At 35.0% G+C, this 26,815-nt stretch overlaps 1 protein-coding gene across 6 annotated transcripts in view; it reads right to left on the bottom strand.

The window, feature by feature from the left end:
* Positions 1 to 1,890: 1,890 nt before the first annotated feature.
* Positions 1,891 to 26,815, bottom strand: part of TPX2 (TPX2 microtubule nucleation factor) — a 63,110-nt gene continuing 38,185 nt past the window's right edge. For 5 of the 6 annotated variants that reach the window (XM_051979379.1, XM_051979383.1, XM_051979378.1 and 2 more), the window contains 6 exons: positions 13,770 to 13,865; positions 12,084 to 12,263; positions 9,353 to 9,499; positions 8,478 to 8,589; positions 5,023 to 5,210; positions 1,891 to 2,359 (listed from right to left, as the gene is read on the bottom strand). In XM_051979379.1, the coding sequence (XP_051835339.1) occupies positions 2,249 to 2,359; positions 5,023 to 5,210; positions 8,478 to 8,589; positions 9,353 to 9,499; positions 12,084 to 12,263; positions 13,770 to 13,865 (834 nt within the window). In that variant the 3' untranslated portion in view covers positions 1,891 to 2,248. The remainder of the gene's footprint in view (positions 2,360 to 5,022; positions 5,211 to 8,477; positions 8,590 to 9,352; positions 9,500 to 12,083; positions 12,264 to 13,769; positions 13,866 to 26,815) is intronic. The other variant, XM_051979382.1, reaches the window with a different exon arrangement.

Genomic DNA, 26,815 nt, shown 5'->3' on the forward strand with positions numbered 1-26,815 from the left:
TAACAACTGGAACATTTTTTCACATGGCTATGGGTAGCTTAAGTTTTTTTTCCTTAAAAAAATGTTCATATCCTTTGACAAACAAGAGGGAATGGCTCTTCTTAAAATTTGAACCAAGTTCCTTATAAATTTTATGAGATTTGACAGAAAAGTTTGCTGCAAAGATTTTTCTCCAAATTAACCATCTCCCCAATTCTCATGGGAGGACTTTTTGGTTTTGATAGCCACAAACAGAACACAAAAGTAGGATACTCATCAATTGTGAAATGGCTAACCAGACTGCACTACAAAAATGAAATGATTTTAGATATAATCAATATTAAGAACTAAAAGAAAGATTGGAAGACTTATAAGAATTGATGCAGAATGAAGTAAGCAGAACAAGGAAAATTATATATACAATGACTAAAATAACATGAGTAGAAAAAACAAGAAAATAAAACTGAATACTGTGTGATTAAAATAACCAAGTTTGGACAAGAGAAAGACAACACATCTCTCTTTACTGCAGGATGAGAGAGATATGGACAGTAGAAAATAAAAGCCACCAATTATTAAACATTTAAAATAAAAAAAGGGCTTGGGCTTGATGTAGCCAATTTGGTAATAAGCCACTTCAAGCTTAATTAGTCCAATTCATGGTGAAATGTAGTCCAATACTGATCCCATATTTAGTAGGATTCAAAGTTGATTCTCTGTTGCCATAGCTTCAAGAATTCTGGGTTATCTATATGTCATAATGAGGAGAAGGCTGATCTATTATTTTTGGAGAAGAAAACAGTGTTCTTCACAAATACTAATTATATACCAGGGGCACCCATATCGAATCCAGAGTTTGGACAACAATATAATCAATTTTCTGATCAGTCCATTTGCTTAAGTCAAATATGTTCACATAAACATCAAGCTGCAAGGTTTACATCCTGTATAATATCCAGGACAGGATGACACAAGCAAAGGACAATTTATTTTATTTCAACCTATTAGAAAACCTTATGGTTGGCATGAATTAATAAATAGTTGGACTTACAACTAGTTATCAGTGCAAGCTGATCATTAATAAAGAATTAGCATAAGTAATTTTTTCTTTAGTACAAATACCCCAAACTATTTTCAGAGTTTCCCTGGATCCAGTTACCAAAAAGAACAGACTTCTACTGAAATCTCATAAATTCTTTCTTAAATACAAACTGAAAGTGTTTAAACAAATTTATTTCAGGGATATGCAAATTATGACTCAATATAAATTATTAGCTATTCAAAAGTGGAATAAGATCTTCATTTCAGAATCCTTAAAATAAAGGTGGGAAAAGCACCTTTTGGTAATCTTGTGGATGGGATTATTCTATAAGGTATGGATGGCAGCTAGATTAAAGGATTTCCCTGGTTCCTTCCAACTCTTCTTAACAGAGATTTTATTATTCTATTCAGTGTTTTTTTCACTTCCTCTCCTCTTCCTTTCCCCCTCCAGATTCTAGCTTGTTGGCAACACCATAGGAAACGTGTGTTTGGAGGGTCTAAGGGAATGGTTTGGGGAAATGGGAGAAAAAAAAGATGCAAAGTTCATATCCATTAAATGTTTCTTATAATAGCTCTGGCAAAGATGTGGTACATGAGCTTTAAGTGATGGCAACAATAAAGTTTTCTGGAGCATCTGTGAATTTAATTTATCCATGTGGTCTTATCACTCATTAGTATAAATAAAGATTTGCTTAGGCTAGTTTTCTCTCTCTTAGCAACTGAAAGCTAAGAGTTCATGATTAATTACTTATCTCTAGAGCCAACCCTACTCTCCTAAAAGAAAGCAAAAGTTGAGAAGAGAAAGGTGAGAGAATGAAAAAAGGAAAGTAGTTAAGCAGAGATCCTCACCTCCAATTATGACTTAAGTGCTGAGTCTCTAAATATAAGTATCTTTATTTTCTTGTTTTAAAAAAAGAATGAGCTAATAGGTTACACTATGTTGAAATTTGTATTAGAAGAATTAAGACCCACATTAATGACCAATCTGTGCTGAAAGGAAGCAACTGTGTGGCTAGATTGGACAAAATCCATTATGGACATCATAATGGTTTTCTTGAATTAATTCCAAAGTCTGAAAGTCTTCAAGAGTGAAACACAATTAAGACAGTTGGTAGAAATGTGTCCAACATGCCCAGTGATAAAAGCATGAAAAGACTCTTGACTTGTAGTAGACTGTGCGTCCATCTCCCACATGGAAAGAGCACATGCAAACACAGGAAGCTGTAGCTTAACACTGGAATCTGGTAGAAAACTTGGGAGATACTGGTAAGGTCAAGGGCTGATCACTGGGCTTCACTTGTACACTCTGGTATTTGCGGATAGGATTCGCCTTGTGTACCTATAGAGGATACAAAAGAAAAAAATGGCAATCATCTATTGTGGAAATGTCATTCAATTTCCAATGTTCTTTATGTAACTTAATGGACAGTTGGGCTAAAAGAAAAAAAATTTGATTTCACCCCAATTTCGAACCATTTCAGATTAAATCATTCCTTATGTATAAATGGATGACAAGTATGGCATTCTCCCTTTACCAAAAAGGAGTCATTAAATAAACTACAAAGCATTAAAAACTGCATAAGTATAGTAACAAAATCATCTTGGGAGAGGATGTAGAGGAAGGTGAATGGGCACTCTTGTTACCCAACATTGGGCTAGGTGCTTATATAAGGGATATAAATCATTTTTCTATTGCTCCTGAAGCTTAAAGTCTAGTTAGGTGAATATGAAACAATAGCAAACAAAACAACACAGCCTATGAAAAACTGCTAAATCCAATAGTAGAAACTCATGCACTATAGAATCAATTCCACTAAAATAATCCACGGATTTGGAACTACAGAAAGACCTTCAAGACTATGTAGGCCAACTTCTAATTTCACAAGTGAAGAAGCTGAGGAACAGAGATGGGAAAGATTACACAAATTACCCAGATAATAAGTGGCAGTCAGAACTTGAACTCAGGTCCTGACTCCACATGTGGTCCTCTTTCTGCTATTCCTGCATTATCTTCCCAAATCCATTAAAGTTCTAGCAGTAAGATGTAGCAAAGAGCCGCATAAATTACTAAAAATCCATTATCAATGGAAGGACTAATGAGACTAAATAGCCATTAGGGTAAGAAGAGCATGAACTATGGTCGGCATTGAATGAAGGAATGGGAATTCAAAGGAGAAGTTCATAAAGCTCAGTCAAGGAAGGCTGATTGCTCAAGCATGATCAGAAACTGCATAGGATTACAGGAAGGCAACCAGACCTACTGTGAGGGATTTGGATTTGAATTTCAGCTCCCACAATGAACTTATTACTTACTATTTGTGAAAAATCCCTTAATTTCTCATTTGTTAGTTCATTATTTGTTAAGAGATAAAAAATACCAAAGTTGTAAAAAAAAAAAAAAAAAAAAAAAAAGCACTTATCTTTGAGTGCTATAATATGTGAGTTATTATTTCAGTGCCATGGCTTCAGCAAGACAGGCTAAAAGGACAAGCCTTGCTTACTCCAGCTGAGAATACCCACATCTCTACCTGGTGCTCACAAAGGCAGGAAAATAGAACTGAAGATGGAATATCTAAAGGGAAAAGAAGGTGCAGTGGAGAGAGCACTGGACTTGGAAGCAGCAAAATCTGAATTCATATTTGGCATCAGACACTAACTGTGATACCCTGAGCAGGATATTTAACCCCTATTTGCCTCAGTTATCCATCTGGATAATAGGGACACATTGGAGAAAGAAATAATAAACTACTTCAGGATCTTTGCCAAGAAAAGTTCATGGGCAAAATCCATGGGGTCACATAAAGTCAGACATGACTAAACAACAAGGGAAAAGGAGAGTTTTGCCTGACTATAGTTGTGGGCACAAAGTAGGAAGTAGAGGGAAAGAGAGTTAGATCGTAATCTATAAGCTAAAACATAGTATCATATTTGTCTTCAGGGATAATTTTGGTATTTTCAAACACATTGTGCCAAATCTCACTAACAACAATAATGACAGCTAATATTTTTATGACATTTTAAAATTTAATATGCTTTCCTTACAATTACCCTAAATCGTATACCACTATTCCTATTCTCTAGGACCTATTTGGGATGTCAAGATAGGAGGAAGACTATCCACCAGAAGGGGTACTCTTCTCCCCATCCAATGCCATCCCAAATCCAGTACAAGCTGCCTGTTAATACAGCAAGAAGGGATGGATTTGCTGTCAATTCTTTTCTTTCTAATGATGGAACAATCAGGTTTCACCATTCTTTCTGCCACAGCCTCTTAAGGGACCCTAGGCTATCTACCTTGCTCCTCTTACACACCTCAGCACATCCACTTACCTACTGATAGATAACCTAAGGATCCCACAGCCTTGCCAATTGCCCATCCTTGCCCTGTTGGAACTTCTGGGCCTTTCCATTTGATATAGAGTTGAACTTAACTTTGTGAACTCCAAGAAGGCAAAAACCATCTCAATTTTTCTATTTTCATCCCCAAAGTTTAGCATGATGATTGGAGAATTGTGTTAAGTGTGCTTGGAATAAAGGGTTAATGAATGCTCTTTCATTCACGTACAGATAAAGAAAATGGAGTTCTAAGAGGTTAAGTAATTTGCTCAGAGTCACCAAGACCCAAGTCTCATAATGCTAACATCAATGAAGTATGCACTATACCACAGGTGAGGAAGAGAACTAATTAACACTACTTAGACCAGACAGATTAAGAAATGCAAAAATTTTTATAATTTTACTCTAAAATAACATTTTTTTATCCCACTCTATTAAAAAAATACACTATATCATCTGATGTAGGTTAGCCCTTTGAGGGATTCTTAAAATCCCATCCTTAATATCCAGCGACTTGTTCCAATAAAAGATTTGCTTATTTGGTCTAAAACATATGCCAGAGAGCAATCCAACTGCCATTGCTAGCAGAAAACAGCAATGTGCATCTAAGGTTCCTCTAACAAGACTGAGACAAACTAGAATTAATTCATGAAAATATTCAGTTACCAGTTCTTGCCGCAGTTTAGCTAGTTCTTCTTTCTTCTGCTCTTCTTCCCGCTGCCTGGCTTCCTCAAGCTTCTGGGCTTTCTGTGCTTCAATCTCAGCTATTTGTTTCTCAAATTCCTGTCGTTCTCTGGCCCTCCTTTCTGTGGCCAGCTGAAAAGGTTCCTGAACTATGGAACCAGAAAGGTCCTCTGAGTATGGAGATAGACAAAGAGAATCTTTATAGAGCCAGACACAATCATAAACAAATTTGCATGGGAAAAAAAGAGTATTAAGAGCATGCTGAAAAGAAAATATATAAAAGGAACCCTGTACACACTTTAAAATATATTACAAAGAGATTATCAAAACTGCTAATAGACCAAAAAAAAAATATATATATATATATATATATATGTAGACCAATACAACTGAATGGATGCACAATATGTACAAAAGATTGGCAATTGAAAATTGTATTTAGAAAATAGTAATTGAGGAAAGGATAAATTATTTTTAAAATGTACTTGAGAAGATGGCTGTCAGTTTGGTGAAAAAGAAATTCAGACCCACATATCAAATAATCTCTGAATTCCAGCAGAATGAGATATAAACATAAAAAAAGAATTTGATCTCAACTATGAAAAGTAGACAAATTTCATTCAAGTCAACAAATAGAAGAAATCAATGGAGACAGGACAGACGTGTTTGACTATGATGAGAAATTTTAAAATGTTCTATTTTACTAAAAATAACAGCTTGGGGAAAATGCTTATTGAAACTATGACATAAAAATTTCATTTTAGATATTTTCAATCTGTGAATAAAGAAAGTAACACAATTTTCAAAAATTGGCAGAAATTGTTAATAACTATTTGAAAAAATGTTTAACTTATCTAATAATTAAAAATATGAATCAAGATATCATCTCATATCTATCAAATTGGTAAAAAATAGTTAAAAACAACTAAACAGTAAAAGGACAATGGCAAAACAGGGGTGATTATTCCGTGCCAATGGAATTAAAAATTGGTATAATCTTTCTAGAAAACAAAACAGGAGGTAATAAAGGTTACGAAATCTAAGTACACATTTGAACCCCAAAATTCCTTCATTAGGAAAAGTACAAGTATCATTAAAACACACCAAAAAAGTTGTCTGTTCCAAAGATTTTCACTGAAGTATTATGAGAAATTGCAAAAGACTTAAAACAGTGTGACCAACAGAGGAATGATTAAGTTAATTGTGGCATACTCATGCAGTGAAATGTCATGAAACAACAAAGATGTACAAAGATGAAACATACAAAGAAATTTGAAAAGACTTACAAAATAGTACAAAGAAAAAAGCAGAACCTGACAAATGGATTATATACCAATTTCAATTATCTATATAAAAGTGAATATGAATAAATAGAGAATACAGACTCGGAGGAAAAAACTGAAAGTGTTCTGATGCTTTATGCATAGAAATGAACTTAAATATAGTTATTAAGCTTCTACTGATAATTAAGAAGTTAATAGCATTTACCTCACAGGATTGTTGTGAGGATCAAATGAGATAATGTATATAAAATACAATAGAAAAAAGAAAAATAGAAAAAAAACTTTTTTTCCTATGGAATCATGTTGCATTATGGGCCGGACAACATTTATCTAAATTGCAGGAAAATTAGACTTAACTGGGCTTGAATGCATAGATATGGGAGTAATTCCCACTTCCCTCAAAGGAAGGAATTGTTTTCTAGAAAGAAGAAGTGACTTTCTGTATAGAGAGCCCTTTCTGATAGCACACCGCTAGTGCGCGCACGCACGCGCACACACACACACACACACACACACACACACACACACTTAATTTGTTTTTCCCCTGCATTTCAAAAGACTTGGAGAGAATGATGATCCATTGAAGCCTATTAAATAGCCAAAGAGAGCTGTTCTTCCCCAGGAGGTGGGGAGGGGAATAATATTTCTTTACATTTTTCATCTCTAGGATTTGATATAATTGCTAACAACTAAAGAGTAAAAATTTACAAAAACTATTTTTAATGATGTAAATTTTACTCCTAGATTCTCTGTCATCTGATAAGCTTGCAATACTCAAAAAATTTGTCAAAAAATTTTCTTAAATGGATTTTTGCATTTTTATGCCTTATTAAATTTGGTATATTAGAGATCAGAAGAGCTAAAATAGAGTACCAAGTCTGGAGTCAGGAAGACCTGAGTTAAAATCCAACCTTAGCCATTTACTAGTATGAACATAGGTAAGTCATTTAATCCTGTCTGCTTTAGTTTCCTCTTCAATAAAAATGAGCTTGAGAAGGAAATGACAAACCACTAAGGTATCATTGTCAAGAAAAGCCCGTAGATACATGAAGAGTCAGAGATGACTAAAAAAGACTGAATGACAAGTACTAGAGACTATTTTAACTCTGTAAGAATGGACTACTTTACAATGTTTCAGGTCATCTTTTCAAACAGTTATCATCATATAGTACCATAAATATAAATTAGGTTGAATGTAAGTAGACCTCAAAATATTTCCTACAAGTTAAAAAAAAACAAACTTTAATTCTTGATAGCAGCTGATTTTGTCTTTTACTTACAAAAAAAAAAAAAGAAAGAAAAGAAAAGAAAGAAAAAAGAAAAAATAGAGAGGAGAATATCAGTACAACTAAAAGGTCAAAAACTATTTAGAAAACAGGATTTCCAGTTCAATGGTATTTAGGGTTAAAAGAAGATTTAGAAAGACTAGTTTAACCTGCTCCATCTACAAATAAGGAAACTAAGACCCACAGAACTTAAGTGACTTGGCTCAGTCAACAGAAGAAGCCAAGACAGAATCTGAACTACCCCCTATTATGCTGTCTGGCAATGGCAATGGCTGACAGACCAATAATCATCTGTAGATGTACACTAAGAAATTCAGGGCTATACAATGCCTGATTATATATTTTAAAAGAGAAAGTTTAAAAATGCACAGGACCAGAATCATAGGATGCCAGAGCCAGAAAGGCCCTTGGAAAAGAAGAAGAGCTGGTCCTCAGAACCTAGGGATCCCAACTAGACAAGCACTCAGAAAACCATTCACACCACAATTTCATTAAAGCAATTCTAATTGCTTCAGATGTCCTGAAGAGGACATCTAGAATCCTAATGCCAGAAGAGAAGACTTGGTTCTTATTGCCCTCATCTATATGATACTCTACAGCTGCTCTTCCCATTGACCCAAGCTCTTGGTCCCAGGCACATTTTGCCTCTCAAAACTGAACGCAGTGACCAAATTCCCTAGAAGGCAAAGGAAGAAACTCACCCATTTTCCAAAAACACCTGCTTCTTTTAGTGGCACATTATGACCCCAACACAAATGACTAAGCTGAACTTAAAAATCTCTAGTTTCCTGAGCCCTGGGAGTCAGCCTTACTGCAGCTTCCTCAATCACCAATCCAAGCACTCTGGAAGTGTACACAATAATCCCACCTGATACTGGCTTTTTTTCCTTTTTGGGGACAAAGGGCTCCTGATGGATGACAGTGTTTGGACGAGCTTTGAAGCAAGCTGCTTCTTTCTGCTGCTTTAAATCTTCTTCAAGCTTTAGAAAATAAAGAGGAAAAAAAAAAGTCAACTACACAGAGATTGGATACAGTTCTCCAGCTCAATTCTCACTGGTAAAGGAAACTCTCCACCCTAAGGGGAGATTATAGAAACCTGAATTAAACATATTTAGACAATAGGCAACTTAAATATGCACATCACAAAATAAAAACCACCCAAATTGGACACTCTGCCAGAAAACATCTCCCAGTAGTAGGAATTCAACCAATTCTTGGAAAGTAGAATTCTTTGATGCAGGGGAAGGGATTTCCCACACAAGGGATCAGGTCATAGTTTCCTTTGGACAGAGACTCTAAATAACTTATGAAAACAATGGGAGATTTAGGGCTTCTCAATTTTTTCCAGATAAGCCAAGGACTCAGATCTCAAATAAGGAAATATTTAGCAGATAACTGATTTACCATTTTCACATTATCTACTATTTAGCAAAGTTACTTATAGCACATTCTATTGAGAAAGTATTCCTATTATCCATACTCCGCTCTTCAATGTACGAATATAATAGAGTATGACAATTAGGTTTACAAAGTTCCAGAATGTGAAAAAAATCAGTTAACAAACTGATTAAAGTTTTTAAAGACATTGTCCCCTTCAAGGAAATCTAGTAAATTGTGACATGTCCTAGTTAATTGCTGGGATATGATACTTTCTGAAATATAATCCTGATGTCAGCTTTCAAGACAGACTTCCAATCCATCTGTTCTTAGTAACTTCTCGAATGCTCTCCCTTTTGTCCCCACCTGCTGCTTCCAGGTCTGAGCCTTAAGAGCTCCTCTCTCATCTGTCTGTAGGTGGAAAGGTTCAAGCTGGGTTGGATTCTTCACTTTCTTCTCTGGAAGACTGATAGTGTCAAAGTGAGGCAGGGGATGTGCCTTGAATTTAGGCACCTGATCCCAAACAAAGGAAAAGACAAAAGCAAGTAAGTATAAAATACAATTTACTACAAGACATAGATGAGGTTCCTCAGAGCTCCAGTCTCAAATATGCCCAGCCAAATTGATCAAGGACTGGTTATCATCAGTGATTACTACTGACAGCAATATGATCTGCTCAAATCATAACCCACAATTTCTTCACCACACACAGAGACAGACCAATGAGGTCTTATGAGGGCTCTCCCATAGGGCAAGACTGACCCAGAAGAACTTACATTTTTTAAAAATTATTATAGCTTTTTATTAACAGAAAATATGCATGGGTAATTTTTCAACATTGATCCCTGCAAAAACTTCTGTTCCAACTTTTCCCTTCCTTCCTCCACCCCCTCCCCTAGATGACAGGCAGTCTCATATATGTTAAACATGTTAAAGTATATCATAAATACTATATATGTATATATTTATACAGTTCCCTTATTACACAAGAAAAATCAGGTTTAGAAAGATAAAAATAACCTGGGAAGAAAAACAAAAATGCAAGCAAACAACAACAGAAAGAGTGTAAATGCTATGTTGTAGGCCACACTCATTTCCCAGTGTTCTTTTGCTAGGTGTAGCTGGTTCTGAAGAACTTAACTTTTCAAACAAGGCCATATTCAAGCTGAACACTGGAGGGATGTTTTTTCTTGAAGTACCAAAATCTTTCTGTATGACCTAATCCTGTATATACACAAAGTCCTCATTCTACATCAATTCCTCAGACAAGGTGGAAAGCAAATAGTCAGCAGCAGAAATCTCTCCCATTGAGTTGTGAGTACTAGTTTCTAAATATCAAGGATGGGTCCATATTTACAACATGTCACATCTATATTTCTGACTCCTAGCTTTTCCTGCTACTTAATAATCCCAGTGAGCAAAAGAATCTAAATGGCCAGACAGTTCTCACTTAATGTAAATGCACCATTTCACAGACTTCCCCACCTGCCCCTTCATGGGGCTCTGCATGGCTAGGCCCAGCCATGGCCTAACTCATAATGGAACTCTTAAATGAGGCTGCAGCAATCTGCTAGAGCCAGAGTCAACAGAGATGCATGGCTCTGCAACTGCCACAGGGGAGTCAAATTTATATGAAGGAACTGTCTAAATTTCTAAGAGTTTAGAGAAGGAATGCAAGTCAAGATATTAACTGCAGCAAGATCTAGTACAGGGATTCCTAACTTTTTCTTTGTCATGGACTGGAGAGTCTGATAAAGTCTGTGGACCCACTCTCAGCACTTTAAAATAAATAAATAAAGTTTAAATGAGTGAATAAACAGGATTACAAAGTCCATGTTTTATTCAAGATACCTATTAAGTATCTAACATTTGTCTAGTATTATGCTAAGCCATAAAAATACAAAAAAACAAAAACAGTTCCTGCCTTAAAGCAATGTATAGTGTTAGTAATTCATAATTCTATGGGTTTTAAAAGGATATGGGATGATCTGACTTTTCTACATCCATGATTAAACTTTAGTTACTTCTCAGTGGCATTTCAAGAATATCCCCACAGCACTGATAATCAACAAAGTTCATCAAGCTGAGAGATGCCTTCATGACACAATAAGGGGACGAGGGTTTAAGGAAGCCTTTGGAAGTCACAGAAATCTACTTTATGTTTCTAAGCACCTGCCTATAAAATGAGAACTTATATGTCTATAAAATGAGGCTGGATGGCTCTTCTCTAATACAGAAGTTCTAAGGTATGAACTAAAAAAATACATGGAAGCTGCAAACAGCTGACTTTAGCTTATGATATAAAGAAAAGTTTCCTAACAATCAGAGCCTTCCAAAAGTAGAAGAGAGTGCTTTTGGTGAGCGGGGTTAAATGAGTATTGGTTAGAAATATTGTAGAGTTCATTAGATATCATATGGACTAGATAACCAACCTGTTAAATCCCTTCTAATTTTGGATTCTAATGCAAAAGTCTAATCCTTTACTCCATGAAGGAATCGTTTCTACATCTCATCAGGTCTTCACTGAGTCTTCCCTTCCTCCCCCTCAAATTAAGAGAGAATTTACTAGTTGTTCCAGCAGCCCATTCCACTGCTAGACAATTCTAATTGTGGGGAAAAAAAATATCTAATATTGAGTAGGTTTGCTTATTACAACTTTTACCCATTGGTCACAGTTTTCCCATCCTTTCTTCCAAACAGTAATATTTCATGGTTGGAAGCCCTCTCCCAAGTCATTTTCTTCTCTACACTTTCCTACTTATCTAAACCAATACTTAGGATATATTCCTTGACAAATGACCATCCTGGTGGCACTAGTCTGTAACCAACCCTTCTAAAATGTGGAACCCAAAGAGTACACAATATTACAAATCTCATTGAACAAAATAGAGTGGGACTCATCCTGGATGCCACATATTGAGCATAAGATCTCATTGGCTTTTCTGGGTTGTTGTATCACATAACTGACTCTTTTATTTTGAGGACTGAATGAATTCAGAAATAGGAAAATACTTAGACTTTAACAATGAAAGGCCCCACCTTTGACAGGTTCACTATATTCATCATTCAGTCTCAGTGCAAAAAACCAAACAGCTACCTCTCCTTTTTGTAGTTCCTTTACTTTCTTCTCTTTTTGTAATTGCCGTTCTTTGTCCCGGGAATCAAAGGAGAAGGGGCAAATCTCCACAGTCCTCTGCTCTGGGATTCGGGGCTTAAAGGGTACCCCATAGTGTGGCACAGGGTGAGCTCTGATCACTGCTGGTTCTGGTTCTTCTTCCTAAGAGGAAAAAAGTTCAGTCACAAATAGATCTCTTCCATACTTGTAAATAAGAATGTTAAAGATTGGGGGGAGAAGGGGAGGGAGGCGCCTAGGCCTAACCTACTAACTACCTACATAATATAATCAGAGGCAAGTCAATGATCCTCTCTTCATCTGTTCCCTCATGCAGCAAATGGGAAATCACTTACTAACCTATGAAAAAGTTTGAAAAGCTCAGGGAGCTAGTTATAAAAGCTCCCTGACTATATGAAGTTTCTGAGTAGAATAAAAGCACTCTATTAAATGAGCAATAAAGTTACTTATCTTGCAGACAAGAAACATCACAATATTTTGGATCCTGCTGCATATCATCTTCCAATTCAATTCACTGTAATGAGGAGTGACTTCGCTTCATTTCACTGTCAAATCATACACAAATGTATCTTTGGGGTACACTAGATCACACACTTAGAGCAGCTCAAAGGAACCTTAGAGACTACCAAGCCCAACTCCTTCATTTTACCAATGAAGACAATGAGAATCAAAATAGTTTGGGGATGTGCCCTGGATTAAAGCTTTTTAAACTGTGGATCACAATCTCAGATGAGGTCTTGTAACTGAATGTAGGGATCATAAAATTATGATTTATTATCATTAAATGTTTAGTTTGTATGCCTCTCTCATATACCTTTATACCCAGGGTCCTGTAACAATTTCTCAGGCAAAAAGTAATTGCAAATGGAAAAAGTGTAAGAAGCCCTGCCCTAGATACACTGTTAAGAAGTGCCCAAGCAAAGACTTGAATCCAGGGCTTCCTGACTCAACGTTCACTATGGCATGCTTCCTCTTCCAAAACAAGACTGAAACCATATAAATGGCTTTGGTTCAGAGTTAACAAGTATTTTAGTTACAAATGTGCCTTAAAAAAAAGCACCTGTTTGATACTTGCTATAAAATTACCCTATCCAAAGATATTTATAGACAAATCAGGAGAGGAAATAAGAAACTAGGCTGATCAATGACAGTTTACGCATACTGATTTCATGAAACTTTGCCATGTAGTGCATCTGTTGGAACTCAAACCGTTGGGGCAAAAAGAGATCAGTCAGATGACAGCCCTTTAAGGGCTTTTAAGAGTCCACTGCTGCTTGGTAACAGTCTATGTATACTTCAGAACAGGGTTTAGAGACCTAGGACACCATGTACCAAATATAGCATAATGGTCAATTTCAGGGGTTAATCTACCTCATCTCTCTAAGTACCTTCTTGAGTTGTAAATTGATCCATTATGTTCAGCTCCCTCAACTCTACTCTCAAGATCTCATGAGGCCATGTACGTACAGAGCCGAGCACATGTGTATACTCATAACAACATCTTTCTGCATAGCAAACCATGTGTTAGAAATTTACTTCTGAAAAGTTGTCAACTCTAGATAATGGTAAACTCTGAACTGTGGGAAGAGAACATATTTAGGGAGAAAAAGTGAGTGAATTGAATCCCTACCCAAACCCTTCCCAAATCACCTCATCTTCTCTGGTGAACACACGGACTCTGTTCTTCAGGGCAAAGGCAGGAGATTTTGGAATTGTAGTAGGGAGTTGTTTCTTCTCTGGAATACCCTGGGAAGAAGGAGAAAAGAATGTATTAATTAAGCAGCTGAGTGTACCACAAGGTGCTCCAGAAAAACAAAAACATTGTCCTGAAGCTTATATACCAGCTAATCTTCTTCCCCAAGTACCTATTCAAAGAACCTACATTCAGACTTTACAGAGTTAAAGGACTCCCTCAATTTTTAATACACACAAAATAATCTCATTCTTTTACTGATATACTTAGTTCATTCATTCACTGTATTTACCAGTTCATAAGTTCCTTGTTTTCTTTTCTAAGTACTTGGGATCATAACCAAAAAAACAAACAAAAGAAAACAAAAAAGTTACCATTTGGAATTTCAAAAAAAATTTTTTTAATGCGTCATAGACTTTTTTCTTTGGTACAAGAGAAGGTTCTTGGGAAATAAAGAGAACTAATCTAAAAACAAAAGGCATAAGCAAAACTTTAAAAAATTCTTTATAAATAGTTTCATTGGGTCTGAAGATAACTTCAAGAAGAATTCCTAAAATAATTTTGAGCAAAAGCAACGTTAATAAAATAAAAGATACAGAAGATAGGCACTTGGAAGTTACAGCGGGAAATTGAGGGTCAAATTTAGGCAGAGAGGGAGATGATAACTCTGAATAGCAAAACATTTTTATGCTTAAAAGGTCCTGATAGTTAAGGTACCATTCTCCCTGGGGCAGCTGGGAGGTACAGTGGACAGAGTACAGGAATCAGAAAGACCCGAGTTCAAACCTAAACTTAAGACACAACTAATTAGTGACCCTGGCCAAGTCATTTAATACTGGCCTTTTAAAAAAAAAAAAAAAAAAGATGCCTTTCCCTCTCCTAAAATGGTACCTCTCATCAAGACCAATAAAAAGTATATAAAATAACTTTGAGGAAGAAACTGTTTTGGAAAACAGTTTACTACTCTTCCTAGAGAAATCCTACAAATACTAGATAGACAATATTGAAAAATACTACACCTAGAGGTTTAGCAAGGAAATATTTATGGAATTAAATAAAAATTTAAAAAATAGTTTTTTAGCACAGAGGTTCTTAATCATTTTTGTCATAAATTTTCCTTTTGGAATGTCTTTAAAGGCATAAAACAAAATATGCAAAATTACAAAAGAAATCAATTATATTAAAATAGATTTTTACTAAATTAATTTATGTAATAGTATTTAATTATTCATTTAATGTGTGCAAGCACTATTTTTTAAAAATTTTTATCACAATTATCCTTGATTTAAAATACAATGTCAATAATAACAACAATAATAATATCAAGGGAAATAAAAGGGGAGAAAGCAACAAAAAAGGTGGAAAGTAGTATTACTGGATCTCAAACAAAATTCAGAAAAGAGTAAACAAAACTAAACGGTACTAAATGAACTCACACAGACTGAAGTTAAAAGAACCCAGAAAAAAATTACATATTAACTGTAAAAAAAAAGAAATGAAAAGAACAAAAATAATCTGAATACTGTGATTATAATGACTAAGGTTGAGTCCAAAGAAGAGTTATGAGAAGACACCATGCCTTTTCTGTGGTGAGAGCCTATTAGTATGAAACACTAAATATGCAGTTGGACTCAATATCTTGGTTGCTCAGCTGTTTTTTTTTTTCCTCTTTTTTTAGTTTTAATTATAAGGGATGGCTCTCTGGATGAGAAAGGGATAGAACTACCTGGGAAATAAGTCATTTGGTATTGCTTAAAAAGACTAGCAATCACCTGACAAGCAAAGTATGTGCTAGCCAAAGGAACTATAGTGATAAAGTGAAACAGTTTCTAGAACCATACAGCCTATCCAGAGGACATATGTATATATAAATATATAAAAACAACTAAAAGATGATGAGGAAAGGCAGAAGGCACTCGCAGTTAGAAAGATTAGAAAAGACTCTATATGGAGATGAAGCTTGAGAAGAGACTTGAAGGAAATCAGGGATTCTAAGAGACAGGTGAAAGGGAGTGCATTTCAGGCATAGGAAAATAAGATAGTGGGCAAGGAAATGGAATGTCATCTGTAAGGAAAATTAAGAGCAGTCTAGATGGAATGTGACATAATGTATAATGTGCCTCGAAAGGTAGGCTGGAGTCAGATTGTAAAAGGCTTTAAATGTCACAGAGGAGTTTGAATTTGAACCTAGAAGGAAGAAAGACCCACTAAAATCTACTGAATAGGGAAGTGATACAATCAGTTTTGTGCTGTAGTAAAATCACTTTGGCAGTTGAATGAAATATGGAGACACACAAGAGGCAGGTTGGCCAATTAGTAGTCCAGGGAAGAGGAAGTAGAACCATAACCAAGCTAATGGGTGTGTGAGTAGAGAAGAGATGGTTCTGACAAGTGTTGTGGTAGCAGAAATGACAAGACTAGGTGATTCAGTGGATAGAGCACCAGCCCTCAAGTCAGGAGGACCTAAGTTCAAATCCAGTCTCAGACACTTAACACTTCCTATCTGTGTGATCCTGGGCAAGTTACTTAACCTCAACTGCCTCAGCAAAAAAAAAAAAAAAAAAAAAAAGAAATGACAAGACTTGGCCACAGAGAGATTATGGGAGGCAAGGGAGAATAAGGAGTTAACAAGGGTATCATTGCAACCTGAGTAGTAGGAGTAACTTCTAAAGAACTAGGAAGAGGAGTGAGCTCTGGAATCTTTTTAGATTCCTATGGTTCTGCTTTAGGACATTTAATTTGAAATTTCAATAGGACAATCAGTAAATAGTAGGGAGTTGGTAACTAGAGCTCAAAAGAAGACTAGAATTGTAAATACCGATCTGGAAGTCACTGCAAAGACATGGGAATTAATAAGCTTATCCAGAGAGAAAACACACAGAAACTATGAGGGAGCATAAGGCAGGTACTTCCTGCTAAAAAAGAAGGTTGTGAAGTTTCAAATACTGCAGAAGTAGGATGAAGACAGAGAAAAGGCCATCAAACTCAACAACTGAAAGATCATTCATAACTCTGTAGAGAGCTGTTTCACTTGAGAGATGCAAAGGACAGAAAAGAGGAAAAGAAGTAGAGCAACATGCATACATGGCTTTTTCTAGAAGTTTTGGAGGAAATGGCAGTCCAGCAGACTTTAAGGTTGGATGAGATTTGGCAGTGTTTGCAGACAACAGGAAAAGGTAATACAGAAGGGGGATGGAGGATGGGGTGGTCAGCACGCTGATGAAGGAAGAAGAGGGGGATGGGGTAAGGCTAAATGTAGAAAGACTGACGTCCACAAAAGTGAATGGATGAATTATGGCTCCTGGGAGAAATCTTCTGCTTTCCATTTTTCCCCTCTGCCTTTGGTAGGTTGAAATTATTACTGCAGCAAAGATCCTGAGAAATGGATACACTCCTACAATGGACCCACTAAAGTTCAACAAAATGTTTTTGAGAAAAAAAAGGATTGGTGTGGAAAGGAGAAGAGAGTAAGAAGTAATGTCAAGGAGTCACAGAAAAGAAGTTCATGAAAAATGGCTATTTTGTCAGCACAGTATCAAGAAAGGTAAAGAAATGGGTGGAAGTGGGAGGGAAAGGATTAAGGTGAGAAAGGTGGGGAGCAGGAGAGAAAAATAGCTGGGTAGGCCCATGAGGATGGCCTCGCTGCAGTAAGAGTCATGGAGGGAGAGGAGAAGGGAGAGACCATGGTGGCAGGAACCAAGGAGGCTCAAGATGTGAGTAATAATACTTAGAATGAGAAGTTTTGAGACTAGACAACATTATAGGAACCAGATTAAAAAGGTAATAATCTGAAAAAGTGCAAAAGGTAGAAGAATGAGAAATAACTATAAGGGCAAAGAAAAGGGTTAGAAGAAGTAAAGCATAAGAAAAGATGAAATCACAGAAGGCTATAATCAAAAAATTTTCAGAGTCCTTGAACATGGAATATTTACAGAGATTGGTGAGATCAAAGGTGATCGTTGCTGTACGGAAACAGACTTAAGGGGCTTAAACAGAATAAAGATTGTAGTTTACAGAAATATCAAAATATATATTGAGAACTAAGGTAAAAGTGTAGGAGGTAGAATAGAAAGAAGAGTCAGAGAAAGAAAGAAGCTGAAGGCCAGAAGATAATGGCTACCAGGATGATCAGGGTTGGGTCTTAATTTTGGATAGAGTAAACCTTGAAGAAATAAAAGTTACTAGGTGATAATGGAAGAGGAAGAGTCTGGGTGAATCAGAGTATTCCTCCCTTCCCACTGCCTTCTGGGGATTAGTGTGTTGGAGAATATGAGAAAAAGTGTAATCAATATTAAAAATTAAGTTCAGGGATGCAGTATCATTTGATAAAAGTAGAGTCTCTGTGACTCTAAATCTAAAATGAAAAGAAATTTAAGATTAGGAACAGGAATTCCACAGAGCACAATGGAAGTTGCAGGAGATACTTAAGTATACAATTACAAGGGTAGAAAAATAAGAAATGTGAGAATGGGAAGACCATGGTTTACTCTTGGGCAGTTATACATTCAGTGGTCACTGGACTTAGTAGAGTAAGAGGGTGGAAGTTTATCAACCATAAGGAAAGAGTCAGCAGATTAAGGACATTCACTATCACGGATCCATACTGGTGGGAACTGACGCTGGATTTCAAATCAGTGGTCACATGCTCATGTTGTCTTGAGTCTCCCTTTATTGATGTGAGAGCTGTTTGATTTCATCTTACCTCATCAAAATGATGTCTCTGCAATGTGGCTGCATTAGGCCTACCCTGGATAGAAATAGGGTCTGGATGCCCTATGCCTTCCTGACCTCTGTGCTGTTGGGATGGTTATAGACTAGCTCAATAAGCCTGAGAAGCAAGCAAACACAGTAGCTTCAGTGTTCTGTACTCAAAAACACAATTACAAGGGGAAGGTCCTATTTGCAAGAATTTCTTAGAATACAGAAAAGCAATTTCAAAGAAATTAGAATTAGATGAACATGCTACTTGTTACTGTTCAATCATTCAGTCATATCTAACCCTTCACAATCCCATGGACCACAACACACAAGGCCCTACTGCCCTCCACTACTTCCCAAAGTCTGTCCAAGCTCATCTTTGTTGCTTCCATGACACTATTTATTCATCTTGTTTTCTGCCATCCCCTTCTCCTTTTGCCTTTATCTTTTCTAGCATCAGAGTTTTTTACAAAGAGTCCTGTCTTTTCATTACATGGTCAAAATATTTAAACTTCAGTTTCAGCTTCAGTACTTGTTCTTCCAATAAAAAGTCAATTTATTTTTACTTGATCTCCTTTCTGTCCAAGGAAAACACCGATTCTGGTGCTAAGCTTTCCATATAATCTCAATTCTCAGAACCATAAATTACTATCAGAAAAACCATAATTTTGAGTATACAATCCTTTGTGGCAAGATGATATCTCTGCTTTTTAGTGTGTTGTCCACATTTGCCATAGCTTTTCTTCTTTTAATTTCATGGCTGCAGTCACTGTCTGCAGTGATCTTTAAGTCCAATAATATAAAATCTTCATTTCTTCTCCTACTTGTGATAGAATGGGATAATGACCTCAATTTTTTTTTTTTAATGTTCAACTTCAAGTGCCCAAAGAGCTATAAAAGTGCATCCCCTTTGACTTAGCAGTGCTATTACTGGGTCTGTATCCTAAGGAAATCTAAAGGACGAAAAAGGACCCACATGTGCAAAAATGTTTGTAGCAGCTCTTTTTGTGGTAGCAAAGAATTGGAAAAGGAGTGGAAGCCCATCAGTTGCAGAATGGCTGCATAAACTGTGGTACGGTACATAAAGGCAATGAAATATTGTTTTATAAAAAATGATGAACAAGCTGATTATAGAAAGACCTGGAAAGATTTACATGAACTGATGCTGATCAAAACAAGCAGAACCAGGAATACATTGTACACAGTAACAGTAAGACTGTGAGATGATCAACTATGAAAGGTTTGATTCTTGTCAATAATTCAATGATTCAAAGGAATCCCAATATACTTAAGACAGAAAATGCCATCTGCAACCAGAGAAAGAACTAAGGAGACTGAAAGTAAATCAACACATGCTATATTCATTTCTTTTTTCTGTTTTTTTTTTTGGGTCTCCTATGGTTTTTCCCATTTGCTCAGATTTTTCTCTCCCAACATAAATTCATAAAACAATGTGTATTAAAAACAAACTAAAAAAAAATGTTTAACTGCAAGCCAGCTTTTTCACACTCCTCTTTAATCCTCACCAAGTTTTCTTAATTGTTCTTCAGTTTCTACCAAGAGTGTATTGTCACTGGTATCTGAGATCCACTGTAATTTTCCTGGAAACCTAAATTCAAGCCTTGGATTTATCTAGTCTGTAATTTCACATGAGATGCTCTGCATATTAAGTTAATATACAACATATTGTATATATGACAATATATAGCCTTTTCATACTTCTTACCCAATCATGAACCAATCAATTATTCTATATTAGGTTCTAATTTTTGCTGCTTGAACCACATACAAGTTCCTTAGGAGACAAATAAAATAATCTGGTACTCCCACAGTCAAATACTTTAGTATAGTCAATGAAGCAAAAGGACCTATTTTCTGGAACTCCCTTGCTTTCTACATAATTCAGTGAATATTGACAATTTGGTCTCTAGTTTCTCTACTCTTTAAAAATCAGTCTGTACTTTTGATAATTATCAGCTCACAAACTGCTGACACCTAATTTGCGAAATCTTAAACATAACTTACTGACATGTGAAATGACCACAAATATCTGGTAGTTTGAACATTTTTTATCAATGCCCATTTTTCAAGATTGAGATGTAAACTGGTTTTTCCAATACAACCACCACTGGCAAGTCTTCCAAATTTGCTGGTATATTGAGTGCAACATTTTAACAACATCATCTTTTAGTATTCTGAATAGTTCAGCTGGAATTGTCACTTCCACCATGCTTCTAAAGGCTCCAAGTTGTTAGTGCTAGTACTGTTAATGAAATAAAAGCCTCTATTATTTTTATCTTTGTATTTCCAATACCTAGAACAGTAGTACTTTGTACATCATTGTCACCATTGTAGCTGTAGTAACATTAATAAAGGTAACAGCTTCTAATTTCATAGCTGATAATCCTTGTTAGGCTCCTGGTTGCTAGTCTCCTAGTCTTTTTTCCTAAAAGAATACCAAAACATAAATGCGAAATCTATTCCAATTCTCTCTTATTTTATAGATGAAACAGTAAAAGGAAGTGACTTGCTTGCTGAAAAGCTGGCAAGCTGGTCATTAGAATTCAGATATTATGATATGGAAGACATATTTAACCCCTTCATCCAGGCCCAGCTCTTTCAATTTAATATGTGTTTACAGTTATAAGTTGGGTTTTTTTCATCGCTTCAAAGTGTTATTTCTTTCTATTTAAAATTTCATTTCTTCTGGATTTGGACTAAAATACTGAATGAGTTGGAGATAAAAAACTGTTAAAAATGAATGTGAGAGCACAAAATACTGAAAAGCCCTGAAAGTAAGAATATAAAATTTGAACTTGATACCCAAAAGGTTATCAAACTATGCATTCCCTTTGATCCAGCAGTGTCTCTACTGGGCCTGTATCCCAAAGAGATGACAAAAAGGGGAAAAGGACCTATTTGTGAAAAAATGTTTGTAGCAGCCCTTTTTGTAGTGGCAAGGACCTGAAAACTGAGTGAATACCCATTATTGGGGAATAGCTACATAAGTTATGATATATGTAGAAACAATCAGCAAGATGATTTCAGAAAGTCCTGGAGAGACTTACATGAACTGATGCTAAGTGAAGTGAGTAGAACCAAGAGAACATTGTACACAGCAACAAGATTATATGATGATCAATTCTGATAGATGTAGCTGTATCACCACAGTGGGGTGATTCAGGCCAGTTCCATTGATCTTGTGGAAAGAGCCATCTGCACCCACAGAGAGTACTGTGGGACTGAGTGTGGATAACAACATATTATTTTCACTTTTTGTTGCTTGCTTGTTTTTTATTTTCTTTCTCACTTTTTTCCTTTTTGATTTGATTCTTCTTATGCATCATGATAATTATGAAAACAATGGATTACTTGACATCTAGGGGAGGGGATGAGGAGAAAGGAGGGAGAAAAAAATTTGGAACAAGATTTTGCAAAGGTGAATGTTGAAAATTATTTTTGCATATATTTTAAAAATAAAAAGCTTTAAAAATTTTTTTAACCTGATTCGAAAATTTAGTAGACATCTAGGGGACTATATAATCAGACTGATTATCAGTGAAGAGAGGAGATAATTTTAGCAGAGGTATTTTGAAATTAAATTGAGGAGTAGGAAGACCAGGGCTAACAAACACATTCTTGCCTATTTTCCTGAAGTATTACTTGTTACATGTCTCTCTCATCCCCTTTTTTCATAGGTGTTTTTTAGTCCACAGCTCATTCTTTAATTTAATACAGGGCTACTCAGGACCATGCTAGTGAGAACACTCTAAATTAACCTTTCATGCTAATCATCTGTTCATTTGTACACCCATAAATAATTTCAATCCCATATATTCTGGCAGTTAACCAGAATGTACCTGGTTATATAAAATTGTTATTTGATCAACAGATATGTTTATAGAGACCCTCTGTATAAGGTTCTGTGCTCAAACCTTAGCCTAATTGGCTGTAAAGATAGATTTCCTACCCTTAAGACGCTTATAATCTATTTGGAAAAGTATATAAAGATATGAATAAAATATATCCTCTATACCATACATGTTTTCCTGAAAAACACCTCTTTCCACTAAAAAAAAAAATTTTTTTATTACACTTTATGTTTAGGTTGCTCATCCAATTTAGTGCTTGCTTATTTTGTTAAATGGCATAAGATGTTCATTTCACAGACTTCTTATTGCAAAATTTAGATTTAACTTGAATAAAGTATTAAAAACTATCAGCCTCTATAGATCTGATCTAAATAACATCCCTTATGATTACGTGGCTATTGGATTAGAAAAGGTTTCTTGGGTCCAATGTTTCTGAAATATATGGCAATTCAAAAGGTCAAGTGCGGGGGACTCCTTAACAATAAAAGACTATAGTTAATTAAGTGAATTCTAGCAAACATTTAAAGAACAATTAATTCCAATACTACATAAACTATCTGGGAAAAATAGGTAAAGAAAGAGTACTGTCAAATTTCTGCTATGACACAAATATGGATACCTAAACCAGAAAGAGCCAAAAACAGAAAGAAAATTACAGACCAATGTACTTAACAAATATTGCAAAAGTTTTAAATAAAATATTAGCAAAGAGATTACAGCAATTTCTCAGAAGGATAACACACTATGACCAAGTAAGATTTATACCAGGAATGAAGGCCTGGTTCAATATCAGGAAAATTATTACCATAATCGACCACACTAATATATGACAGAAATCATATGATAATCTCAATAAATGCAGGAAAAGCTTTTGACAAAATACAGAAAACCCTGGGATAAAGGGAGTTTTCCTTAAACTAATAAGCAGTACCTATCTAAAACCTACAGCAAGCATTATTTGTAATAGAAAGAAAATGGACACATTTCCAATAAGATTAGGAATGAAACAAAGATGCCCATTATCACCACTATTATTCAACACTGTACTAGAAATGTTGGTTTTAGCAATAAGAAAAGAAAAGGAAATTAAAAACTTAAGACAGGCAATGAGAAAATAAAACTATCACTCTTTGCAGATGATAGGATGATATATTTAGAGAATCCTAGAAAATCATTCAAAAACCTACTGGAAACAATTCACAGCTTTAGCAAGATTGCAGGATATAAAATAAACCTACACAAATCATTGCCCATCAGCAAGAGACAGAAAGAGAAATTCCATTTAAAATCACTGTAGACAAAATAAACTACTTGGGAGTTGCCCTATCAAGGCAAACCCAAGAACTATATGAATACAATTACAAAATCCTTCTCACACAAATGAAGTCAGATCTAAACAATTGGGAAAACATCAATTGTTCATGGCTAGGCCAAGCTAATATATTAAAAATAACAATTCTGCCTAAGTTGATCTACTTGTTCAGTATCATACCAAACTGCCAAAAAATTATTTTAAAGAATTAGATAAAATAATAACCAAATTCATCTGGAAGAACAAAAGGTCAAGAATATCAAGAGAATTAAAGAAAAAAGGAAGATGGCTTAACAATGCCAAACCTAAAACTATATCACAAAGTAGCAGTCATCAAAACCATTTGGTACTGGCTAAGAAATAGCATGGTGGATCAGTGGAATAGATTAGATACACACAATGCAATTATCAAGGCCTATAGCAATCTAGAATTTGATAAACTCTCAAGTAGCTTCTGGAATAAGAACTTAGTATCTGACCAAAATTGCTGGGAAAACTGGAAAATAATGTCAGAAACTCTGCATAGTCCTACATCTCATATCCCATACCAAAATAAGGTCAAAATGGATACATGATTCGGTCATAAAAGATGATACCATAAGCAAATTAGGAGAACAAGGGATAATTTATCTATCAGATCTTTAGAGAAGACAAGAATTTATGACTAAAGAACTTGAGAACATTATGTAAGCAAAATGGACAACTTTGATTACATTAAATAAAAAAGTCTTTGCACAAACAAAATCAACAGAAACAAGATTAAAAGAGAAGTACAAAGTTGGGAAAAAAATCTTTACAACCATATTTCTGATAAAGGTTTCATTTATAAAATATATTAAAAGTTGTGTCAAATTTATAAGACTATAAGTCATTCTCCAATTGATAGTCAAAGGATAGCAACAGAAAATTTTCATAATACAAAATTAAAGCCATTGATAGTTATATGGGAAAAAATGCTCTAAATTAATAGAGAAATACAAATTAAAACAACTTTGAGGATCATCTCACATCTCTCAGATTGGCTAAGATGAAAGGAAAAGGTAATGAAAAATGTTGAAGGGGATATGGGAAAACTGGGACACTGATGCATTATTAATGGAATTGTGAAATGATTCAACCATTCTGGAGGACAATTTGGAACCATGCCCAAAGGCCTATAAAACTATTTGCATTTTTGTTTTTCTTCCCAGGTTATTTTTACCTTCTGAATCCAATTCTCCCTGTGCAACAAGAGAACTGTTTGGTTCTGCAAACATATTGTATCTAGGATATACTGCAACATATTTAACATATATAGGACTGCTTGCCATCTAGGGGAGGGGGTGAGGGGAGGGAGGGGAAAAATCGGAACAGAAGCGAGTGCAAGGGATAATGTTGTAAAAAAATTACCCTGGCATGGATTCTGTCAATAAAAAGTTCTTATAAAATAAAATTAAAAAAAAAAAAAAGATCACCCAAGCAATTTTATTGTGAGCCCAAGTATGTAGGCATATAAAACAGGCACACAAATTAAACATTTACTAATAATAAATCATAATTTTGTGAGCTCCACATTCAGTTAAGTGACACTATATGGGGTTTAAGGATTTTCGATATATTAAAAAAAAATCTTCTATATACAAAAACCTGGCCAAGTACAGAGAATCAGAGTAAGATCACTGCATAGCCATATATGGACAATTGTAAGCAAAAACAAAACCAGACCTAATTTAAAAAGATAATCAGGGAAACTATATTTTTCTAAAAGATACCATAGATAATTAAGTAATATTAAACATTTTAAAATCAAGTTTCTCTGACAAAAGTCTCATTTCTCAAATATATAAGGAGTATAGAATTTGAGTCAAAATTTATTAAAAATAATCCATTCTCAAAGTAATAAATGGTCAAATGATAATAAACAAGCAGTTTTCAGAAGAATTCAAGCTACCTCTAGTCATATGAAAAAATGCTCAAAATCACAAGTGATTAGAGATATTCAAATTAAAACTCTGAGCTACTACCTCAACTGATCAGAAATAACAAAAACTGGGGGAGATTACGGGGAAAATTTATATACTAATGAATTATTGGTAGAGAAATGAACTAGCTCAACTACTCTGAAAATTTGGCACTAGGCTGGCATTGCCTTTGACTCAACAATACCACTATTTAGTCTACATCCCAACAAGATCAAAGAAAAAGGAAAAAGACCTATATATACAAAAAAATTTACAATAGCTTTTTTTATGATGGCAAAGAATTGGAAATCAAGGGAATGAGGAATAGCTGAACAAGTTATAGCAAATGATAATGATGGAATACTACTACGCCTTAAGAAATGACGAGAGGGGTGATTTCAGAAAAACATGGCAAGACTCATGAACTAATGCAAAACAAAGTGAGAAGTAGATATCATTGTGTATACTAACAGCAATGTTGTAATGATGATCAACTGTCAACCACTTGACTACTCTGATCAATATAATGATCTAGGATAATTCCAAATGATGAAAAATGCTATCTTTTAGAGAGCAAACTGATGATATGATGCAAAATAAAGTATTTCTTTATTTCCTATTTTTTTCTTTTTTTTCTTTATTTCCTATATTTTTTCTAGTGAAAATATGGCTGATATGGAAATGTTTTGTATAACTTCACACAAATTATTGTTATAATATTACTTGCCTTTTCAATGGGTTCATATGGAGAATCTAGAACTCAAATTTTAAAAAACAAACTCAAGATAACAAATGTTTTAAAAGCCAGTAGAGTCAACAAAATTATGAATTTGTCAGAAAGTATTTGTTTTTCCAGCTTGGCAAGAACTGTTAAGGCTTAGGTCAGGAAAGCAGCACCTTGGGTAGACCATTGTACTTGCTAGTTGGGAAAATCAAGAATGTGAATCCCAGCTCTGACATATATAAGCTATGAGAAAAGTCATTTAAACTCACTCAGCCTCAGTTTCCCCAGCTATAGAATAGAGTTAATAAGAGCACCTACTTCGCATGTTGTGGGACATGTTGTGACAATCAAATGAGATAATATATGTAAAATATTTTGAAACTCTTAAGAAAAGTATAAATGCTGATTATAATAATTATGACTTAATTTATTAAAATATTAACATGGTTTATGTGTT

The sequence above is a fragment of the Antechinus flavipes genome, chromosome 2 (genome assembly GCF_016432865.1).
Source record: "Antechinus flavipes isolate AdamAnt ecotype Samford, QLD, Australia chromosome 2, AdamAnt_v2, whole genome shotgun sequence".
Taxonomy (NCBI): domain Eukaryota; kingdom Metazoa; phylum Chordata; class Mammalia; order Dasyuromorphia; family Dasyuridae; genus Antechinus; species Antechinus flavipes.